The 24,808-nt window shown below is 39.3% G+C and overlaps 1 protein-coding gene across 1 annotated transcript in view; it reads right to left on the reverse strand.

Annotated features, from left to right (window-relative positions):
• GRIP1 (glutamate receptor interacting protein 1) overlaps positions 1 to 24,808 on the reverse strand; it is a 227,291-nt gene that overhangs the window by 77,659 nt on the left and 124,824 nt on the right. The window contains exons 3-5 of the mRNA XM_010561729.1: positions 5,139 to 5,274; positions 4,047 to 4,192; positions 504 to 587 (exon numbers count right to left, since the gene is read on the reverse strand). Of these exons, the coding sequence (XP_010560031.1) occupies positions 504 to 587; positions 4,047 to 4,192; positions 5,139 to 5,274 (366 nt within the window). The remainder of the gene's footprint in view (positions 1 to 503; positions 588 to 4,046; positions 4,193 to 5,138; positions 5,275 to 24,808) is intronic.

The following is a 24,808-nucleotide window of genomic DNA, read 5'->3' on the forward strand; positions in this document are numbered from 1 at the left end:
AGTGGCCACTAAGGAATTTATATATTAAATAAAAAAAAAATGTTTTCACTGAAGAAACTAATAATTCACCATTGGGGTATATTATTTAACAGCTGCATCTTTTCTTCTGTTCTCTCAGTCAGTGATAATACTTTTGTTGTACACTTCAGACTATCAGCACAATTAATCAGATTCCACACCTGATTTATCCAAATACTACATGTGAATCTTTTTTAAGAACTAAAATCTTCCTGCTGATTTCAGTGGTAGCAGAATCTGGTTTAATGTGAACTGAACTTTGTCATGTTCTTGGCATAGTTCATTAATTACTGTTCTTCCACAAACAAAAATTAGAGCGGTTCATAAAAGCAGTACATGAATGAATGGAAAAGGTAATACATAAATCACAGAGATTTTTACAAAGTGTAAGCCATAAATTTTGAAATTATTTCTTAGTGCCATAAAAACTTAATGCTTTTTTTTCTGATTTGAAAAATACAGACAGTTCAAATTTAATAACTCACCTCTTATTACAAATCCGAAAGTGTTCCCCTCTTTATGTAAAGTAACTTCCACTGTTCTAAAGATGAGACCTGATCCTTGTACAGCTAAAAGAAAAAAAGATAAAAGAAACATTCCAAAACTTAATTATTATTATTTTTCTAATTATACACACAGATTTGCGCCTTTTCCAATTTAAGCTTGCTATTGTGTTTCTGATCATACAATTGGAAAGACTCTACTACAGAACAGTCAGATTAAAGGCCTGTAATTAAATACAACTCATCCTCTTTTTGAGAGGATTTTGAGCCAGATATTTTGCAGATTGCCAACGGTTTGGAAAAAGAGCCATAGATACGTGTAACAGATGAGGAATTTGAGCCTTACTGTTTACATTGTGGTATAATTTTGCTTTTCTTATAGTTACAGAAGAGAGTTAGAGAAGATGGAAATATAGAGTGAGACACAAAAATGACAAATCAAGTTCTTAAAGCTACCTATGGAGTTGGTTGTTCAGCCATGAAAACATTTAGTTGTATTGCTTCAAGTCAAGACAGTCAATATTTTTAGGTCTAGCTCTAATCTCAGATTACTAGATTAAGATGAAAAAAGTATTTTGTATCATAAGGATTTGTTGTTTGTTTCCTTTTTCAAAATGTAACATGCTCCCTCATCCTTGTTGAGTAAAAAAAAAATCTGTGACTTCTAGTCGAGTCAGTATTTTCTCTGTAAGCACGAGAGGAGTGGTGCACAGCTGGGTTAGGAGGCGAGAATCCTAATGCACAGACCAACACATTTGGGTGTGATAATCCACTTTACAGAACTTGAAACCACCACTGTTAAGAGACCAGTGGCCAGTTTAGTATTAGCTTTTACAGGAAAAATTTTGGCAGGGTGTAAGAACTGCCTTTTCCAAGGGAAAAGGGCGCTGGGCAAAATCACACGCACGCACGCTTCCCAGCTTCCAGTAAGATACTGCAAACAGCACAACACGCGTAAAGATTAAGGAAAAACCCTCTATAAAACACATGTTCTGTGAGCAGCAGAACTAATGAAAACTTACGTCCTTTAATGCTCCTGCCTGCAATAACCAGAGTTTCCCCGACCCCCGTTTGGATACCCGGCGGGGGCAATGGACGCTGGGGAGGCACGTGCTGCCGGCCACTGACGGCCCCAGGGAGAAGCGGTACCCGCTGCGTGCTGCATGCCTGCCTCTCTGCGGGCTGCCTCCCCTCGCTGGGGACTCGCTCAAGTGTCTATTCCATGAAACGTACCGTAATGTGTTTTTTGTTGGAGTCTTTCAATCCCTATTAAAAAAGTGACTGCAGGGAACCAGAAGAACCACCCAGTGAAATCACAGAAATCTTGTTTCCTTAGGGAAACAGGGGAAAGATGGCCCTCCAAAGCGTTGCTCTGTATTGCAGAAATTCCTGCTACAGCTTGAAGATCAGGACCATGTTACTGAAGTCCATGCTGTTGTTTCCCTTCCAGCTAGAAACATTTTATTGACTGAAAAGGACCAAATTATGGGGAGGAGAAGACAACTCTTGCCTTCATTCCTACCAACAGACAGCAGCCTGGCGTGTAGCTCAAGCTGAACCCACGCTTCCTAATCTGCTTGGTATGGCCTGTAACCTCCACTGGGGACAGAAAAAACTGTAGTTCAGGAGCAAGGAATGGCACGCAGCGTCCCTTCACTTGGGCAACCACCGTTCAGGTGGCTGTCCTTCCACCCCAGCCTCAGCCTGGGAGGGGAAAGCAGTCCTTAACCTTTAGCAACAACAAAAGGCAGATGCGAGGCTGGCATGGCTCACGTTCCAGTTTAAAATGTTGAGGTGGCTCGTGCTGAAAATAGCAGCTGGATGCTCCTGCTGTGAACACCGCTAGACAGGGAAGGAAGCACTAGGGAGAGTGGGATTACTAGTGCTCAGCCAGATTTAATCCATCATTATTAAAGTACTGACATTTCCCCACTCTGAAACCATGGCAGTCCTTCCTCTGAGAGGGCAACCATGAGAACAACAGAAGAATTTCATTATGTATGGGGCAGGGAAAGAGGTGCCAGGACTTTACCATGTGTCCTACTGGAAAACTTCTGTGTATAATGAAGGCACTGTGTCTAGCTTGTTCACTAGAAGTTAATGGGAACAGCTAGACTGCTAATTATCTCCAACTTTATTAGCTATGCTTGTATAAAGAGGTCAGAAATTCCAAGGACTTAAAGAAAAAGTTACTACTGCTACTGTAATTTAGCATGTCAAAATCCTGTTTTAGTGGACAAGAGTGGCACATGTGCCGAAAGTGGGTGAAATGGAAGGAAGCCCACTTGATCAAGTGCAGAACAAATAATGCTCATAAAACAATTACATCTCCAACAAAATAATTCTGAACCCAGCTGACTTCATTAACTCAAATACTGTGTTTTTCAACAGGAAATTCCCTTACCACAAGCGAATACTAATCAACAGAGAACATTCAAAACGTATTAAGGTGGTTGTCAGGAGGTCATAAAAACAACCAAATATGTAATTAGACTAACTCTCCAGCTGCTAGAAAACAGTGGGGAGTTCATCTGCTTCTGAGCACCAAAAAAAGTGATGGATTTTTTTGGCTTCTATTGTGAGGAAAGTCTTTATTTAAGGAGACAAGAGCTTCCTAGTTGGCTCTGCAGATTTTTCTGGCCAAACACCAGCAAACCACATCTTCTCCCCTCCAGTGAGCAGCATGAAGGAGTACAGACTCTTTCAAAGGTGCAACCCCCTTGGTGCCAGACAGCCACCTGCCATTCGCTCCTTCACTTTAGGTCCCAATGTTTCCAACTCACCGTTTCTCTAGCTTTCCCTTCATACCTGATAGCCTCAATTCCCACTGATTTCCTCCTACAGACACACAGACATAAGCACAAAAAGAAAGAGCAAAGGAGGGGCAAGGAAAACATTCTGTAGCACTCCGTGACTTCAGCATCAGCATAAACTTGTATTTTGAAGACAATCCTGCTCAACTGTTTCAGTCACACAATTCTTGCAGGTTTATATATCCCCATGGCCTACCCCACTGGGTCTGCTGCTCTAGAAATGAGATGTTGCCCAAAAGTGATGCCAGAAAAGACTGGAAAAGTCCCAGAGTATGTTGTTTACCTGGGAAAGCGGGAGGGTGCTGCAACGGGAGAGAAGGAAGGCAAAGGCAGAGGCAGAACTCACAGATATTCATTGGTCTCATCTCAGAAGATCTTACTGTAACAAGAAGGATTCTCTTGCCCTGGAATCTACCTAATCTAATTCCCAGTATTCAAAATTGTAAACAAACAAACAAAAAAAATAGTGGAGGTTGACAACTCTGCTCTGTCATTGGTGGGATTTATGCTCCTAAAACACCTGAGCATCTCTGAGAGCGTCCCCTTGTACTGCTAGTTCTTTCGTACCACTTCCACGCTCTGCGATAAGTCAGAGGAAGAAATTATAAGAAAACCACCGCTACCAAAAATGAAGATAATCAACCATGCCCATCTCACTGCTGACAACGTCTGCTATTCTGCATAGGTTTCAGTTTGCTCTGCTATTACTTACAGACTGGAGGCAGCTCATACTCCACTTCTAAAACAACCCTCTCGCCAACGTTCTTGAGCAGGCTGATGATTTCATCATGGCGAAATTTGGTCAGGTTGATTCCATTCACAGATTTGATGTAGTCCCCTACATCCAGCTGGTCACTCCTAGGAAAATGTACATATTCCTTTTGTTAAAGACAGATCTGCTGGAGCAAACTAAATCCTTTAAATTACTATTTAGTGATGGTAAGAAATATTTATTCCATTCCTCTAGATTAAAACAAGTTGATCTTTCAAACAGAAAGTGGCACTTTAAGACCTTAATCTAGTCTAGCTTGTTAAATATTAAAAGAGGAATGTTGTTGCATTATTAATTTCTGAAGTACAAAACCAGCTGTACAATAAAGGAGTTGGATGATTTGACTGGTTTGGGCATAGGATCCGGGAAATTGTCGTCTTCATGTCCCCATCTTTCTCTGTCTCTTTGGGAAGTGTCCAAAACTATGTTTTTTGGACAATAGTTGCCTTCTCAGCTAAGATCACAGCTACAGGAGATAGGCCACAGCCCAAAAGCCTATGTTCTGCTCAGTTACTTGGAATGATTTAGCTTTACCTTTACCTTTTGACTTGTTTCACTTACGAGCAACAGCTTTTTTGTTTCCACTGTAGTAGTAAGCAAGGTAGCTATGACTTCAGACTCTTTTTAATCTTGAAGCCAGCTGATGAATAGGTTTTTTAAAAAAATTAAATTATGGTAGTACTATGATTAGTTTTTCCATTTTATTTTTTCCCCTCAGTATTTATGCTTTTTCTCTCACGCTTTGTTCAAGGACAGAAAAATAGAGAAATAAAACGTATATAATTTAGAAGAAACTTAATTAGTCTTACGATGACTTTCAAATGCCTCATTGGTATTTCTAGTATTTGTCAAAGTAGCCTTGAGGGAAGAGGGGGACCAGCTGTTGCCATTTCTCTCTAAGCTTCTCTGGTCTGATGGGCTGCCATTATAGATGTATCTAGTCACATATTTGTTAGTGACCTTTCTGATGTGGTACGTATTTCTGAAGCAATCACATCTTATAATGCATTTTGTGGCTTGAAATGTGGTTACCTAGCAGCGATTCCTCCTTGACGAAGGTTAGATACTCTTGGTTTCCCATCCTTGTCGATTCCACCCGATACTGTAAGCCCTAGGGTGGTGCCTTCTTTTTTCATTAATTCAACTATTGTTGAGCCCTTGAACTCCTCTGTTGAAAGAAAATTATTGGCATTATTAAAATTTAAGTGATAACACAGATGTTGCCTTTCTAAAATGTCATCTACTTCCCAAGAAAATCATTGTCTATGTTAATAAGAAATAACGTGTACATCTGGAGATTCTTTATGTTACAACTCACAAGTTCTGTCTGCAATGCTCTGCATATAGATAAATCTGAGACATATGTTCTGTAAAAGGTTATTAAAAACTACACCAATGGGCTAGTATACTATCCAGAACCAATAAATACAAAGTCTAGCAACACTTACAATTAAAGATAGTTGTTTCACATTTTTAAAAAGCTATCTTTTCTCATTTTCTGCTTTTTCCCTCTGAACCCTCTGTTTTATAAAGTATTTCAACTGATTAACAAAACAGAAGGGTAAAAGACACAACAATGTAACAGTACTAGAAAATTTTAGATCCAGACTCCCTTTGAGGCCACTAGTAGATGTCAGTGTTAATCAAAACAATTGAACATAACAAGAATCCAGATGGAGATTGAACGTATCAGATCTTAACAGTTTTATTCCTTACTCTTACACAAACAAATCCCCACTATAACGCTGTGACATCTCTGCAGAACAGGTATAAAGTAAGTGAAGGACTTTTGTAGTTGTATATAAAATTTCCCTCACGTGCTGTCTAGGACACCCTCTGCTGCAGTTTGCCCATTCAGCATTCTTGGAAAATGCCAAGCTAATCTCACAGACCTCGACAAATGCAGGTCACCTGCAATGGAAAGCCTCAGGGTCTTGAAAAGAGATGTCATTACTGCACATGGCTGGACAAGGCAATCTACATATGCACAGTTCCAGCAGGGCTGCAACTGTTTGGAAAGCAATCATACCTCATGTCCACTGTCTCCAGTCAGAGAAGACCTATTAAAACCACCAGCTGTCAAGATATTCTGGAAAAACACACGAATTCCTAAATATCCACCCAGAAAATGATGACATCCTGGAAGGATCATCCATCTCTCTGGTCATTTCCATACGACCGAGAACATAACCTAATATGTTTTGACCTCAGGATGAAGAACAACTGCTCTGAATGAGAACTGCCAAACGTGAGCAACACAGAGGTAATGGTGGCAGGCAGGGAAAAACATTCAGAAGAGCCTCCAGCCCTAGTGGAGTACCATGCAAACCTTGGTAGTACTTCTAATAGGGTTAACTACTGAATCTTTTGCAGGTGTAGCATCATCCTATGTAATGTTCCTGCTCCTCTCTAGGTGGCTGACAGGCTCTTCTTTCCATTCTGGCTGATAATGGCCTCACTTCAGTTATTCACATTTTTACCACTATACAGCATGACTTAAGTGTTTGGGCAAGAATTCTCCTATGCTTATGAAGCTTCTACTAAGACAAAATTCTGCAGTGTATTTGGTCAGCAGCATGGGTTGTTGAAATAAGTATTTAAAAAGTGGAAGGTATGTTTGTAAAAAGAGAAGATTACAAGAGACCATGGGACTGTTCAAAACGTGCCTCTATTCAGTCAGCAGCAGACAGTAGCACAGCCACCTGGTGTGTTCTCCAACTTGGCTGAAACCAAACCATCATCTGGCATCATTTGGAAGCTATTGAGCTTCCACAATGTTTGCTCACATCTGGCCTCTTTTGACAGTTCAGAAAGAACAGATGTGATTACCTGCATCTGAGCATGTAGACACGTTGCATAGCTGTAGGAGACACTAGGGACCAGAATGCTGCTTGCAGTTTTATAAGAACCTGCAAGTATTCGTAATGATTACAAAAGTTACATCATGGTACTGCAACCAAAAATACTGTACGTTTGCACCCACGATGCAACCTCAGCTGCTTGGCCGGTGTGTCACACTTTTTGATTCAGGATTTACTCGATTCTTGATTGTGAGATCTGGAGTTAAAAGGAAAATTCCCCTCTCTCCCCACTTCCCAAACTGAATCCTTCCTTTGTACTTCTCAGTAGTACAATCTGGTTCTCGGGACCATCCACGGTTTTTTCTGCTAACAAATACTTTGCCAGAACACGTATAAAGGACATCAACAATGCACTGCACATGCCTAATCTTTTGCCATAGCATAATACTGCCATGCGTTTTGATCTTTTATATAGGTTCTGAGTTTGCAGTCCAATGCTGGGAAATACTGCTGCCTGAAGTGACATGTGGAACAGATGATCCATGCAGTGTTTTAAGCTAGCTAATGATTATACAGTTCCCTGCAACTGCTGGCATGGAAAGTAATGACCAGGCTTGTTCCTTCTCACCATCTATTCTGACAAGTTTCTGTATACCTATGCCAACAGAACAGGGACCTCTAAACACTCTTCTTCAGTAGGCAGGAGGGAAAGATGCACAAACGCTATAAGGGAGTGGAGGTGCAAAATGCTCATTGCTAACTGACAGGTGAGGTCATCTAGCAGTATGCAACAGTTTCATTAGGTTTGCCCCTCTGAAAGATTTTGCAGCTTTTGTTGTACATAATCATAGCAGGAAGAAATTAAACTACCTAAGCTGGTTTTGCTTATAAGAGACTGTTATGCCTGGAAGCGCTCTGAACCAGGCCCATTCAATACCCCAGTCTCTCCATTTTTCATTTTTGCTTGCTTAAATAGCACGATTGCTTTTCTTATAATGCTATACATTACATGTTTACTCATCTGCATTGCTTCAGCATTATTATTACAGACTAATCCCACTGGAAGTGCCCAATATCAGAACCACCCTGGGACTCCATTTCCAATCCAACAAGCAACCGCATCTGTACACACTATTCCCTAACTAATGCAAGGTCAGTCTCTGTTCTCGACTTAACACAAAGCTATGCTACTCTTTCTGGGTTAAAAATCAAACTACTTCATGTATCACCTCACTCATAATTCATTACTTATGCCAACCAGCAAATTCCTAATTAGTTAGAAGTCTCTGGGGTCTGTTCTTTGCTACATGTACTCCCAAGCTGCTAATAACATTAGCATAGCCAGCATCAGAAGGGAAGGCAAAGATGTTATTTCCAGATTTCTTATAATTTATGAATAAACCAAGAATTGAATTTACAAGTCTTTTGCTTAGTGGTAAACTGAATATAGAACATGAGCTTAAGAAACATCTTCTTACTCCATAACAGTTTATGAACTATCAAATATCAGAACACCACTCCTACAGTACTGCTCTGTGATACGAACCAAATGTATTATTCTAAAATGAAACTGCGTAGAGAAAAGATGGTTCCAAGCCTATAAAAAGCCCAAATCAATACCATTTTACACTTCAGCACGAGAAATGCACTCGAGAACTTCTTCCCCTCCCACCATTAACAACTCCAGCAGCACTCAGCGAAACGCAGCTCACACTGGGTCCCTGCCTCCCCTCTGCCCGGGGAGGGTTTCGGGTCTGCCCCGGGACTTCCATCGCCTCCTGCTGCTGCAGGGGTGATCCTGGGCACATGCCTGTCCATGCTGCACCAGTCACCCTACGGCTTCGCTGGCATCCACCTACCGCTGGTACGGGGCTCAGGAATCCTGCTGAACACTGGAGATGGGTTCGGCAAGGGGAGCGCAAACATGCATACTTGTACGCGCACATGTACCTGTACGCACATGCAGACGTAAGATAGAAAAGAAAGGTTCCGCTCCAAAGAGCTTCATTTAGATCTCCAGTTCTGTAAGGCGGAGCATACATAGCAGCTAACTCTAAAGAAAACATTACGCTGCTGTTGTTTTCTTAATTCCTTGTCTGGATGCTTCTCTTCGGTTTGCTGCTGCAATACCGTAACTGTGTGTGCCTGACTTGCAGCAGGTCAGTTGGTGGAACACGACTATGATCGGCTCTGCAACCTGGAAGACTACAGGGATATTCAACACAGCACGAGAAAACTTCAAAACATAAGCAGGCGCTCAAATACAAGACTGGGTAAATCTTACTGTAAGAAGATGAATAAATGGAACAACTTGCAGGTAAGTAAAATCCAAGAAATACCATGTGAAATTAATTTTTCGTCAAGGAAAATAGTATCATGATAAAGCTTCTAGAATTTTATACATGATCAGACTTTTTGTAGTTTCCTGCCTTTTGATGTGTGTAAATAACATGTTTTAATGAATAAAAAGCATGGAAAATAAATTGACTCATGAGACTGCTGAACCTGGAATATACTCACTTCTTCAAAACCAAAATTAAATACTAGACTACAGAAGATATTTTTTCACAGAACAACACATGAAAGTTGAGAGAATTCTTAATCAAAAGTTTTATCATCTATTTCCTATATTCTACAATTTTATATCTTAATTTACATGTTAAAGTAAGACTGAAAAACATTTGCCTTCATTCCAGACATTGAGTGTCTTTTTCATCCTTCTGTGAAAATTTCATTTTAAAATCCAAGAAAGTGCCTAGAATCTACATGATCAGATTAAGTGCTTGTATCCTCCATCTAGTGAATGAGTTTGGTCAGCACAGCCAGGACAGGGTGTAAATGGAACTTAACCTAAAAGTAAAAAAATACTTGCTGTCATTGATCGTTTCCTACCAAAAGACATACATAATCAATAAGTAAGTAATTGGTAAGTCTGTTGAAAATACAGTCAAAGCTGTCCTTGTATGGATTTTCCCTGTATGTCAGCAGAAATTCTGCAGAGGAAACATTTCGCTTTACATTCCAGTAGGCATCTCATGGCTTAATAAGAAATCACGTAAAGTCAATTGTTAAGAAACAGCAGTTTGTTACGCTGGGGACATCATATCTACTCAATTTTTCAAGTCCTGCAAGTAGGTGTATTTCTCTGAGTGCGACAAGAGGGATGTCAAGAGATGATGAACATACTCTTCCTTGTTGCCCTTTTCATGACTGGCTGTCACTAACTCCTAAACCACCTAAATCTGTATTAAAAACAAGCAAACAAAACCACATTGGTGAAGAAAATCTGAAAACTGAAGCTGACCTTAACCTATTTCGTGCCGCCTCCTCCAGCCTTTGGAGGGACAATCCCCAAACCAGTCCTAGTTCAGAAACCCAGCGACCCACAGCAGAAGACACCTGGGTACCACGAGGTGCATCAGAGCACATCCAGGAGGCACAGCACACTGCAGTTACCAGCAGACCGTACATTTAAAACAACGCCGATGCAGGTTGCCTTGGGTCAGCGGCCAGGCTAACATGAATGATGGCTTGGATAAATGTTGTAAAGGTGAAATGTTGTGCTATTTTCAGGGAAAGGAAGGGAGATGCTTAAGGCTCCGGCACTTGCAAAAAGCCACCTAAAATAGACTCAGTTTATACCAACAGCTATTTTGGTTGTGTACAGGGCATTAGACAATCCTTTTTTCTTTTTTTTTTTTTTTTCAGCTGTAAGAGCATCTACAAGATAACTTTGCCACTGCAGAAATACTATCTAAAACACAAATACCTTCCACCAGTGCTTATAAACTGGAAAAAGTCTTGACTGTTGCCTGGCCTAGGCATAACATAGAAAAGCAAATAATGATATTTTATGATCAACCACAGGCCATGATATACAGGATGAGATCACATAACTCACTGAAAACACGAGGCTTGCAGGACACGGCAGCACAGCTCACATCTGGGTTCATTGGTTTTCCACCTAAAAAGAGCTTAGTTCTTGCACTACTTGGTTTTGGGTATGTTTTTCATATTCTAAGGCACAGAAACAGATACCTTGGCAGCCAACTCGCTCTAAAATAAAACTGAGGCATGCAACAGGGGTGGTCTTCAATTTAGCATCAAACATAAGCATTACATTTGAAACTCTGTTTATAACTAAAAGAATTGAAATTAATATAAATATCCCAAACCTGAAATCAAATAACCACCAACTGAAAGCCAGTAAGAGACAAAAAATGCCTCTTCATTCTTCATGACAAGAACCTCATCAACTTCTTAGCAGAAGAGTATTGGAAGAAACACCTCATATATGACACAGTTATCGGCACACACCACAGTAACTTGAGTCATTACACTTCCAGAGTGAAATGTTTAGCAGGACTGTACGAGTACGACCCTTTCTACAAAAATACCCCACTCTTTGTGGGTGTGATAAAGCAAAACCCACAATCAGCTGTTGGAGAACTGCATTTCATTTTTTACAGTGACTAGAGTTAAACCACTTTTACTTTCCAAAGGCTTAACATCTCCATCCCCAGCCTGCAGTGCAGTTATAACAAACTGTCCCAGCGCTGCTCCGGCAGCGGCACAGCCAGGCTAGCAATGGCACATGTTCAAGAGCCAAAATCCTGCTTGTGTCTGAATCCACCCCTACAGCCAGGAGTGGTAGAAAACACTTGCCACACAGGCCACAGTCAGAACAACAAGCCCTTCCGTCTCTACATTTTCTTGAGATGGCTGGTGACAAAGCTTATGGAGCAATAAAATTAATGCAACTAGTAAGGAAATATATGAAAATATTTTTTTTTCCCATTCCACCTCGTTTTGGACTGTGGGGGAGAGCCCAATGGTGTGGAAAAGCAAAATCAGAGCCACCCAGGAAATGTTTAAAACTGCCATGCCATTTCTGGAGGAGTTCTTATTTTTTAGGTATCCTTCTGTCAGTTTTTGCTCATATGCTTCCTGTTTTCTTAATTTGTGTAGATGTCCATAAAGGTGGAATGTAATACAACGCAGAACATCTGTGTAGAAGGAAATTGAAAACATACACCTTTTATAATCCCCTATTATAGGTAAAGAATCAAATTACAAGCTTGAATTCTTGTAAGTACATTGAAGAACAATCAACATATTTTAATTAAAATGCATTTAGAAAGTAAGATATTTCAAGTTTAAGTGTCAAAACTAATAGAATTACTATTCATAATCCCTGAGCAAATCTTGACAGAGAAATTCAATTAGAGGAAAAATTATTAATAACATTATAAAACATTAAAACATCTGGCTTCAGCAAATATGAATACTTTAATATATTACTGTAAGATGCAGATTTAGAGGAATCACAACCAACGAAACTTTTTTTTTGCATTATTACCTACAAAAAGTTATTTTTATCCCCGACGTGCCCCCTTGCAACAGGGTTGGAATAAAGATGCAGTGTGAACTACAAACTTGCTCAATGATGTAGTCTAGTTAAAGCACATTTATTCCTTGAACTAGCTGTGAAGTTCAAGTGTTTTCATTGATGGCTTTCTCTGGGAAAGTATCTACGCTATCCATTGATCACTACCTGCATGCTTGAAGATTTGCAACGATCAACTCTCTTATCTTTGGGTAAGGACTGTTCCACCTTGAGACACTTGCTAGGTTTCAGTAAGTTCAAGCATTTCTCTGCTTCCACATTATCTCTGGTGGCAGTCAAATTCCTGAACATGCGCGGGGCCCAAAGCAGCTCACTAAACTGTCAAGGTGGAGCTTTCTGAAGCAAGGACATTGGAGTGTAGGACAAAACAAGCACAAAGATGAACAACTCGATGGTCTCAACCTTCACAACCTCTTTAACAGACATTACAGGGCTTTCCAGAGCTCAAACCTCTTTGCTTCCACACAATGGCATTTTTTTGCTTGGGTGGGGAATGGGTAGTAGAAGATGCTTTTGAGCTGAAGCTTATACCCAGTTATCTCAAATTTGTATCTCCCACATGAAACAAGTGTCTGCTTTTGAAAATTTTGCTTCATGCTATAAGCAACCAAGTCTTAAACTCAAGAACGGCTTGTGCATCAGCAGTGCTACCCTGAACACCTCTGCATGTCTCTATTATTAAACACTATGGATGAAGAAAGGACAGAGCTCCATGACAACATGAGTCTTCTCTGGATTTCTGTCTGAACTGGATGAAGGCTTCAGTAATCCTCCTTCCTTGCTAGTGGAAATCCTGCTGTGCGGAACAGAACTTTGACATTGATGTGGTATTTTGCGTTATAAAACTTCTTCCCATAATTCTGATGGATTCACTTCCAACTTCCTCTCCATTTCCTTTATTGAGAAATTAGCACCAAGAGAACTCTTGCTAATTAGTGTTTATTTGTACTGAGGTGATACTATTCACAAAAGCATGGCCTGACTGCTCCAGTTTCTCTGCTTTCTACAGTTACCAAAATGGATCAGGCAGGATTGATTACAGGATTGATTGCACTTGTGCATTTCAAGGCAGGAAGGAACCACTGAGAACAATTCTCTCCCTGATCTCCTGAGTGACACAAGCAGAGACACATGATACAGTGATATCTGCAGCTACAGATTACCTTTTAGAAAGATATCCAATGTGGCTTTGAAACCATCACGTGACGGAAAATCTGCTACATGTGCAGGTAATTTATATCTGAATTGGGAGTAGACAAGTCTTCAATCCCAAGATCTCATTAAGCTACCACCATTACATTCAAGATATCCCTGCAGATACAGAACTGTAACCTCTGATCGAATCACCTCTTAATCTTCAGTCCATTTTAGACTAAGAACTGCCTGAATTGCTTAGGGTTTTGCCATTTAAGACATGTTTTGCAGCTCCTTCCAATGTTTCAACATCTTGTGGCTACCAGGTAAGTTTTAGCAAGACTGCCATTAGATCCCATTTCTCCATTTGAGCTGTCATTTATTTTTACTAAACATACTTTGAGCTGCCTGTCATGGTCTACGGTTGCTACATAATTTAACATTTTAGTTATATAAAACATCAGTTTTCCTTTTTATGACGTGGAGGCAAGATTGCTAATATCATGGCAAAATTGAAGCAGTAAGGAACAAAAAAGAATATAGTAACAGTGCACTCCTTTTTAGATAAACTGTTGCGCAGGCATTCAAATAATGGATGGTGAATTTTCAAATATATATTACGATGGCTGAAATTTGGAGGAATGAGCCAGTAGGACTTTTCCTAGTACTTGGATTAAGGAGCAGATATTTACATTTTTAGGGGTCATACACTTCTTTCTTTGTAGAACATGCAAAGTTGAATGATACACACACCCCATCTTTCTACTTGGTAGTACTGAGGGATATTCAGCATGACAACAGGGTTTATCAAAGTCTCTGTGTGGAAGATTAGACAATCCTTGGAAAAAATTAGGAATGAACAAAGAAAAAAATGGAAAAGGAGAGTGAATACTTCCTACAGATTTTACCTTTTGTCTTTTGTGCTCAGTAATCACTGATACCTTTATGGTTTGCTTACTCTCCACCTTTGTGGAAAACCACATCCCAGAAATCCCCACTTCTGGGAGATGGTAGGTCAAAAATAGGCTGAAAGAATGGATAGCTATGGATGTTTTAAAAAGTGATCTGATAATGACTCATTCTTTTTCTATGCTTCAGTTTTATATAAAACTAAAGTTACAAGGATGGCTTAGGGGTGAATTTAATATGCAGCAACACCTGACAAATAGGATGCACTGAATTTTTTTATTAGGTGTTTAGAGTAGGAACAAAAAAAAGCCTGTGACAAAAGAACCATTAACTCACTCAACATTTAGGATAAAGAAAAAATATAGTTAAAGCCACAGGAAAAGCAGGGTTAAAGAACTACAAAATAAGCTACGGGCTTATATTAAAATTTGCCAAATCACAAGAACAGTGATGACTTTAGCTGTCAATAAGCATTTGAAATCCACAAGGATTTACTATTTCTGTAAAAGAAGTTTGCCAACAGGAAAAAAAAGAGGAAAAAACCAAAAAGGAGTAATTCAGGCATTTCTCAGCTGCTAACCTGTGCTCTGTAACTCTCTAATCAATCTCTGTACTTATTCCCTAAGGTTTAATGTATGCATAATGAACTAATGGCAAAGAGGAATGAAGACAGATGCATTCATTTGCATGAACTAACTTATTAGATAGTCAAGCTTGCTGAACAAATCACTGCAGCAAAACAGTAAAATGCACAGGTGCAAGAATGTACCTATGTGATTTCTTTTGTCATCTAATGGCCAACATATGCCACAGAATTAGCACAGAAACTGAAATGGCATCATATTAGCACATAGTAATATTGCACCTATTAGCCTGTGAGACAATAGGAACATTTTACATCTTCAGGTCACTTCAAGAAACTATATGCATGTCTCAGCAAAAATCTGAATGTGACATCAATGTGAGAGGCTTATATTATCCTGAGGCAGTCTCATTATTATATGCCGCAGGAAAAAAAGACTTTCCTCTGTCAAAGTCCAAAATGTGATGCATATTTCACAGGAAAGTTTTTTGTTTTTTTCTTTCAACATTTCCTCTTATCCTCCAGAAACTTCAGGTGAAAAGGAACAAAGATGATTACACCTACCTGTCTCTCCAAAAATATTAAGACATGCTAGCTATGCCTTCTGGTTCACGTCTACTTCAAACACACATCTTGTTCACTGTGTCTATTGCAACAGCTTTCTCTCCTTTCAGTGACCAGGAGTTAAGACAGGCAGGTAACTGTCTCTATAAACTGAAGAAATAGCTAAAATCTTCAAATAGACTGAAACAGATATGGATTAAGCTAAACCGTACTACCTGTAGGCTTCAATGACATCTTTCATTTCAATCAAAATGCAACAGAATCTCAACAAGGATGCAAACAGGGGAAGCGGCTAACACAGCTCACGGCACGCCTGTTGAAAATACTTACTTATTTTAAAGTAAGATCGTCTGTGAAAAAGACCTGTCACTTTAATGAAGGAAGACAGAAGGAAACTGCCTGCTTGTGAGCACTTCTTCAGGTTGCTGACTCCATGCAATCAACTCACAAGATGTGACTGTCCCTGTTTCACTCCTCTGCTGTTAAAGGATATCCTGCCAGGTTTTTTTAAGGAAATATTTAAATTCTAAATAATTTTAAGTTTACAAAATCACCTAAGGTACCTACCTACCAGGCCTCTCTCAATACAGAGGTCTTGGCACAGAGATATTCTATTATCATTTAGAGGAAAAACTAAGAGAAAATTGTATTTTTACATTTGACGTGGTTCCAGTTTGGTATAGAATTTCTGAAAGTTAAACAAATAAGTGCATTCCGAAACTTTTTTTCTTCTCCAGATATACCAACATGTGGTGTTCTTGAAATGAAATAAATGTCTGCTCCCTGTGACCTGTATCTTTTTGCTTCACTGCTGCTTACACTGGGCTGCTCCCAGCTGTACACCATGTCGCGTGCCCAGAAGCCTGGAAAGGCTGGGGACCCCACGCCAGAGTAGTTCACATGCAGTTCAGTTATCCTTCATCATTGGATTTATGAACCCCAGGTTTAATAAATCAACGCTTTTCAGCTGAAGTCTGCATCACTGGGAAATTTCCATCTAGATCAGGCACTGCGCATCTGGAATTGCCATTCATTTCACCTAAAAAGACGGGTGGTCAAATCTTCTCTTTCTTTGCCTTACTATACTGTTAAATTGCCTTGAAAAATTGTGATAGGCTTACTCATGTGACTAAAGCAATCACAACCACATAAATCATACATTGCTTGCCTGTCCCAAGTACAATATCAAATGCATCAACCTAAACCAGTTGGATTCCTTAACTCCCATTTTTCAGCCACTTTAATGCAAAAAAGCACCATGATTTAGACTTTGGAAATACAAAAAACTAATCCCCCCACTTTGTTTTTCTATGTCAGATTAACACTTTGACAGTAACAACAAACCATTCCATTTGCTTCCTTTTAACCCATTAGTTCCTGGCAAATAAACTGACCAGAGATCTAATTACAGCCTCAAATTTTGCAGCCGTAACTTCTGAAATCTTTGAGGATGTCACTCCAGTCCTTAACTTGTATCAAATACTCAGATTTAACAGCTTGTTTTTTTCCTAACTTACAGCCTATCCTACAGTTTGGGCATACATATAAAGGATATATGCATATGTCAAACATGCAGACAGGTTCAGCATTTCTGCCATTTTTATAACATCACTTAACCTTAGCACCATTAATGGGAGCGTATCATTCTGGTCTGAATGTACCTTATGGAGCTAAGATTTACACCAACAAAGAACGTCTGGTATGACAGGATCTGCTTCTACTCATAAGTATGCAACAAACAGTTCATTAAAATGGCTAGAAACATTAGCATCATCTATAAGCACAATTTGGGACTTCCTAAGGAGAACAGGAGAGGCTGCTGATGGTATCTAGTACTGCACAGAGCTATTTACCTAAACGGGCAAATGCAGAAGAACCGCTAACAGTAAATGTTTCTAGACAGGATCTATCTTAATTCCCAGAATTTAGCTTATTCTGAAGGTCACCTCCTCCAAGATTTTTTTGACTGAAAATAGATGGGAAAGGTGATTTCTGCCTGAACAAAACTATCCAATAAACACATTTGCCCTATTTTTTTCTCAGTGTTTGTAAAACATGGTCAACTATTGTAGGGATTTTTCTTCTAAGCTCACTTTGCATAAACGTCTTGCAGGTTCCACCCCCAAACCCCTTTTCTGCTAAGGGCAGATTTACGTTAAAAAAAAAGACCCCAACATGACTATGTAATTATCGATAAAATGTCAAACCCTCCCAGCAGAGATGAAGCCATAATGGGGGAAAAAAGAAGCCAAAAAAATTTAGATCAATTTGTCAAGCAAAAGAAGAGAGACAGCACTTCTGTCCTGATGTCACTTTGCCCACCCTGAAGCTTTGCTAATTTAGAAATACTGCAAAACTCATACTTCCAACCAACCCAGCTTCACCAGCAGTATTTTCCAGGAGTTTATACATCTTACAGAATGCCTGTAATAAGAGTCTTTGCTCTGGATCTTCCTTCCCTGCTTGGTTTAGCAGAGTCTGGAGGAGGTGATCCTCAGGCCATAACAGGTCTGTACATTCATCATGTTTTTCCCCAGTGAAGACCCAGAACTTATGATGGAGATAGAGATACCAGCCTAATGTTAACTGCTACCACCTGATAAGAATATTTGGTATGGGTTTGAGTTTATAATGTTTAATTTTGAATCATACATGCATTAGAAAAGTACAAGATGATGCCCTGATATCTTCTGATCCCCACGTATTAACTACTGGTCAATGATACTTTTATAGGGTAGTGGATGTATTAAAATGTGCATTGGATCAGCATATAAAATGTTCTAGACTCTACTCCCACTTTGGACACAGAGAAAATTGGGACTATAAAATGTATCCACAACTTGTCAAAAATACTGAGACACCCAACACCCTTAACTCAGCCCATGAAAAGCACATCTTACCATACCTTATAATCATGTCCAGCTATCACTGTAGTTGGCTAGCACTTAAGCTAGACTGACTGACTTAATGTTGTGTGGTGTGGGATTAAGTAAGTCGAGCTCCATTATTCTTGTTATGTTCCCATTGACTATCTGCTCTCTATTGCACCATTACCTTTTGTTAGTGGCTAAGGAATAAAGCTCTTGGATTTTAATGGTCTCATTAGACTTAGGTACAATATGTAGCATGAAACTGCAGAAATTCCTTACTAGGCATCTGGTTTTGTAGCTACAAGTTTGTAATGACTTTCAAATACACTTGCTAAATTTTCAATTCCAAAACTAATGACATATCTTTTAGCCAGAAGTCAACCTGAAAAGTTTTTGGAAGAGCACACATTTTTACTCCCATGTGAATATGTTCCACGCAAATTATTTAGAAATTATTATTAATTTTAATTGTACTGCACCATTAGTTATTCTTGATAGATTTGGTCTATTTTGCTGCAGTCTTGGTCTAGTGACAAGATTTCCCTATATGACCTCTATCAGTTTTCACTTCTCACTTTCGTTTACAGAAGCAGTATTTTGGGGATCAATATTCACACTGTGTTACCAGGTACGATGACTCATTGTTTGTCAGTGATATCTAAAATTCAGCCCCAGCATGTACCCCTAATTTTTCTATAACATTGGGGTTTTACTACCACAAAGGTCAATGCTCATTTTCTGTATCATTTATCTGACAAGTATTTGGGGTCACAATGTCATTGAATATGGGAAGAAAGTCTTGGCACGATCTTGTCTCAGAGTTAACTATTAAGCTAGGCTCGTTTTACTTCACTGATAAAATCTATTAGCATTGAAGACTGGCACCTGTTCCTGCTTGCATTAATATTCACAGTGTCCTTCCACCAATGTTTTCTGTGAATAAGAGCATTGAAATCTCTTGATTTTGGCCTCATTGCTATTTTACCCTATTAAAATACTCCTTGTTTTGCTTTCCGTACTCTTCTCAGTTTGTTAGTAAGTGAGACTTTACTGAAGAGCCTTCTTTATGTGTTTATTCACACAACATTAGTGGATTCCCAAGACCATGAAGATACAAAGTGAGAATGGTATCTGAAATTTGGACAAGGACAATAAATAAAAAAGATAAGCATCTGCACTCTACTAGCCTGTATATTACCTACAAAGTTAATAAAGTATCCTGCTCTATTAATGTAAGAGGTATGAATGGATGTTTGCACCTGTATATAAAAAAACAAGTGGCTAGTAAATTAATTATGAAATTAATGTGGACAGAAAAGGATTTGGGAAACCTGACAGGTGATCAAAACTCTCACTGGCCAGAATAATTACGAAAACCATTAATATATAAACAAGACAGTTCTACACAGCAATACTTAGTACACCTTTGTATTTAGTGGAGTAGTGACCATCACTTGGATGCTTTATCTCATTCTTGTGACACAATTCAACAAGATTACTACTAAGGGAGGGCAGGAGAGTCAGAAAAGAGCTTTCAGAATAGTTAAAGAAACACACCTGGGAGCAAAAGACCCCAGAAGCACAATTTGTTTACTTTAAAAAAGGGTGGATTAAACAGTGACTTCATAATGAAGTACCTATATAGGATGAAGTGAATTTTGATGAAAAACAACTCTTTATCACAAATGAGATGAAGCTGAAACCACACATACTCAAGCTAGAAATAAAAGCAATGAGGCTAATTAACAACAAAAGGCTGCGATGGATTTTGTATCACTGCCAACCTTAAATAGACTGAATGTCCCTCTAAAATATAATTCAAATACAAGTTGAAATGTAAGTAAATTCAGGGAAGTTGTATATTTAGTTTAGATGGTCACCAAGGTCTCTTCTGGCCCACGAACTCCATGTAAATTCACAATAAATACACTAAAACCTGAAAGAATGAGCTCTTTGTTCTTACCACAAACAAAAAAAACAGTTTCTAATGATGCTATAATTAACTTGTGGTCTTACAGCTCCTACACAAAACAGACATGCCTAACACTTTTATTCTACACTGTGAGGCACGAATTCCTATCTCTGTCTGCCCCACATACCAGGGATGCAGTGAGGAAGACACACAAGCACCAAAAGCTCTTTCTCTCTTCCGATTCTAAGCAGCATGAAAATGCTATTAAACAAACAAGCAAAGAAATGACCCTTTCTGCATCCACATTAAACACTTCAAACAACTTCACATTAGCAAAAATGGACATATAATTTTGTAACAAAAAAAAATATTAAGATTTTGATGTCAAAGTCAAGGTTTACGGTGAAAGCTAGTAGCTTTGACCCATTGGTACTGTTGAAAAGAAGAGGCAGCTATTATCCAGATCTGGGACAGCATATTTTGCTGTGACAGTGCTGTTATCTTGGTAGATGATACATTATTTTCTTCCTATCTTCATGTCCTGAATTTATAATCACTGCAGAAACTGAATGGGAGATTTAAAAAAAACAGATGAAAAGCACATAAGAACTCCTTTAAAGAGGTACTGGAAAATACATTAGGAACATCATTAAAAAAAAAAAAAAAATCAAGTTAATTATCTACAACTCTAAGACAAAAAGACTCCATCAACTCCAAAAAGACCCAAGTAGGCCAATGATAAAAAATTATCCTCAACTTCTTAGATTACCGAATTACTCAGATGTTAAAGGAAGACGCTGGGATTTCTTTTGCTAGTCGTACGGTTCTGCCTACAGCATTGTGGGACATAGGACTTCTGAAAGACAGCAACACCCTGCTGGGTCAGACTAACACTCCATCTAGTCCTGCTCCATCTTGGAAAGCAAGAAAAGAAGGTCCTGTTTAGGGAGAGAATGAAAGCCTGCCTACTTTGTCCAGTGCAGTCCTGCCACAGTTCCCCAACATCCAGTACTGTCACATTAGAGGGTACAATGCTCCTCAGTCTTTGTAATATTTACATATGAATTTCTTGCCAATTAATTTGTTCAATCCCTTCTGAATCCACAGACTCAGTCTGCATCCACACGTTTACTGCTTACTCTTCCTCTCTAGTGATATTGGATCCAGGAGGATTGTCTCAATTGAATGATGCAGAAATCAGTTTTTCTGTTGAATCCACATTTTTGCTCCAATATCAGACTGGTAACAGTATAGATTAGAATGTCTAAATAGTTTCCCACCCATGCGAAAAAGATATCGCCTGAATATTTTTTATACGTTTCCTCACTTCCAAACAGACTGGGGAACCTGAGCACCCTCATGGATCTTCTCCTCATGTAATTTCCATTTTTCTGCAGACGCTCCCCTTCCTCCCCCACAAAAACCCAGCCGTGCTATCCTGTGGAAATGCAGTGGTTTTCAAGAGGTCAATATTGAGCTTTAGCTTCTCAATTACCTAAACCAACAAAGAACCTCTGGTAGCTGTAATGGGCTGTTCTACTCCACAAGGGATAATCAAAGTCCCATTTCACGAAAGAAGAGTTTTACGACTTCTTGTGGACAGCAGAGATTACAGGGATCGAGGAGTCTTGTGTTCAGCCAGGAATGGACCACGATCAGTCACACAATCACAGGGTTACAGATCTCCCTGTGCTCGTCACCTCTTGCCGTGACCTTTAACGAGCCGATGGCTTTCCTCCCTCTATCCAAACTCACCCAAACCGTCCAGCTTCTCTCTCCATACCTCTCAGGACTACTCCTCACCATCTTTGGCTTCTCCTTGTTTCTCTCTCCTCAGACGGCCTCTACAGCCTGCCCCCTCTTCTAACTGAAGCCTTTAGAGGAGAGTTGATTTTTTGACAGAAGCCACCAACACCTGGATTAAAATGAAAGAAAGCAACCATCACAAGGATGCTTTCCCTTGGCGGAGTTCAGAGAGCATGGCGAAGCCGTGCAGGAAAAGAACCGGGAGACGGGACCATCAGCCTCGGGAGCTGCACTGATTGATGCCTCCCAGCCCATTTTCGGGTGCCATCGAGAAACCCCGCGGTACCACGGTGACCGCGAGGCAGGCGGTGGGGACTGCTGCTTCCAGCTAACGAATGGCCAACGGAGTACCTGCACACACTGCAAGCGCATTGGCTGAATACAGAACGGTTTGCTCAAAATTGCCATCTCCGCCCCAAAATGCACGTGTGCGAGGGCTAAATAGTTGAGATGGTTTTTTTTAATGATGTTATAGATACTACATGGGGTTTCATCCTCATCATACTACCTATAGCTAAATTGATTTTGCTGGGAAAAACTGCAGCTGGAATAATTTAATACATTTGATTTTGAAGGGCTGAAGTTTGATAAAATTATGTGCAACTAAATCCAAATATCCATAAATGAAGGTGTTTGGTACCATCAGCAACAAATCCTGCTATTGGCTGTGCCCATAATCAACTTTTATATAGAAGTGAAAATAGTTTAAAGATATTTAAATTTCAGACCTCATATCAGTTGGATATTTGAAAAAGTTCATGTTTCTTATGTACAGTATTGCCTTGAATGCATTTTCTTCCTCATTTATGGTGAAAGGAATGAAATTAGATTGTTCTCTATTCTAATCCTTTTCAGTATTGAAAAGCACTAGCATGGTAGCAGATTTGTAAAGAAAATGTATAAATAAACCATCAGCAATCTCATTTAGGTAAGAGCTCAGTAGACTTTTTTCATTTTCTATGAAAGCTAAACTTCTTTTGGGTTTATCTGTGTATGAAACATGTTTACATGAATACAATATATGAAATCCTTCCAACAGAGTTATTTTGGTGGAAGGGAGGAAGGATAAGGAAGAAATCTAACTTCTTTCAATTTTGAATATGTGAAAGCAAATTCAGGAATTTCCAGTGTTGATGAGAAGTAAAAGACATGTAGCTCTGCAGATGCTTCACAGACCATTTGATAAACCTCTAGCAGGTTAAACAAACACACAGGGAGACTGTAAATGGTACAGCAACTGCAGCCTCTCATCAAACATGAAAATCAGCAAATGGCTTTGCAGATATAATAAACACCTCAAGTACAGAAAAGCTTACTAGCCTGTGATCTGCATCACACAGGTCAAAAAACTTGCTTCTGCTAGGAAATCACCCAAAATAGTTACCATAATAACTGTGACTGCAGAGGTTATTGCTAATGGATTTCTAAATGCTAAAAGTCTCTTCAGTGGCAAGTCTGAGCATTCTGTGCTGATTTTACAAAGTACACAGTAAAAGTGTCTATGAGACAAGTGCAAATTGAGGGGGAAAAAGCGCTTTTGTGCACCATACTTCAACTTCCCAACTTGGCCTTTACTGAGAGATATATATTATTTTCAGGTTTTATTTCTGCAATGAATTCTTTTTTCCAGAACTATGAAAAAGGTAGGGGATGATTTTGTGACAGGTTTCCTCTGGCAAATCACGCTTTTAATCTGCAAAACTAGTTAGCCAGTGAAGAGTATTTAATATTTTGGTAGGGAATGAAGGATTAGAGCAAGACAGCACAGCATCTGTGATATCAGAGCGCTTATGAAATCTGAGGGAAGCTGAAGTCAAAGGTAAGGCAGGTGTCTTTTGATGAGGCTGGAAAAGGTGATTGAGGTCTGCACAAGTTAAGCAACACTGCTTGAGAAGGTGGCTGCCCTGTAGCAAATGAAGCAAAGGGGACTGCTGAAGTTAGCAGCACTCCGTCAAAAAATAATGGGATCATTTACATCTTCTGCGGTTTTACTTGACACAGGAGTCTGAAGGAATTGGACCATGTTAACTGCAAGCATGAGAACAGCTATTTTTGAACAACCGCTGTCTTGCCAATGCCATATTAATCACAGAGGAAAACAAAACTGGCTCTGGAGGTGTGTTTGCACATAGGTAAACATCTCCCCACCGGGGATGGATCATCTGTCTGTCACATTTGTCAGTCACTGTGAACCTGGCTCAGATGTTAACAGCTGAGCTACAGCAAGAATAACCTGGGAGCTGTCTTCCCCTCCTAAGTGTCACTTAATGAAATTTGTATCCTTGGATCACATCAGAAGTCTTTAATTATTTTTTTTTAATCCATGTGGATTTTTTCTGATTTCTCCTGTCTCTCTGTATTACTTTCTATATTTCTCCCTTATTTCTGAGATTATCTTGTAAAAGAAAAATAATGCACTCTATCAATTCTTGTATTATACTATGCTGTACAGACCTTTTCCTCATTTAAATTGTAGCACAGCGCACACAAATGTTAAATTTGGCTAAAACAATTTTATACTGGCAACTCAAGCACATTGTAACTGGATTGCATGTTCTGTCTCTAACTCTAATCTATACTGGGTCCTGGAATTACACATATATTTTAACTCTCAAATGTTTTCTTATTTCTTCACAACCTTCGCTTGTTTTCCTATAGCAATATATTCTTGTGTTCAGGATTAAACAGACATTTCTGTATGCTACACCCCCCCCCC

Source organism: Haliaeetus leucocephalus, unplaced genomic scaffold, assembly GCF_000737465.1.
Source record: "Haliaeetus leucocephalus isolate CR32 unplaced genomic scaffold, Haliaeetus_leucocephalus-4.0 Scaffold151, whole genome shotgun sequence".
Taxonomy (NCBI): Eukaryota; Metazoa; Chordata; class Aves; order Accipitriformes; family Accipitridae; genus Haliaeetus; species Haliaeetus leucocephalus.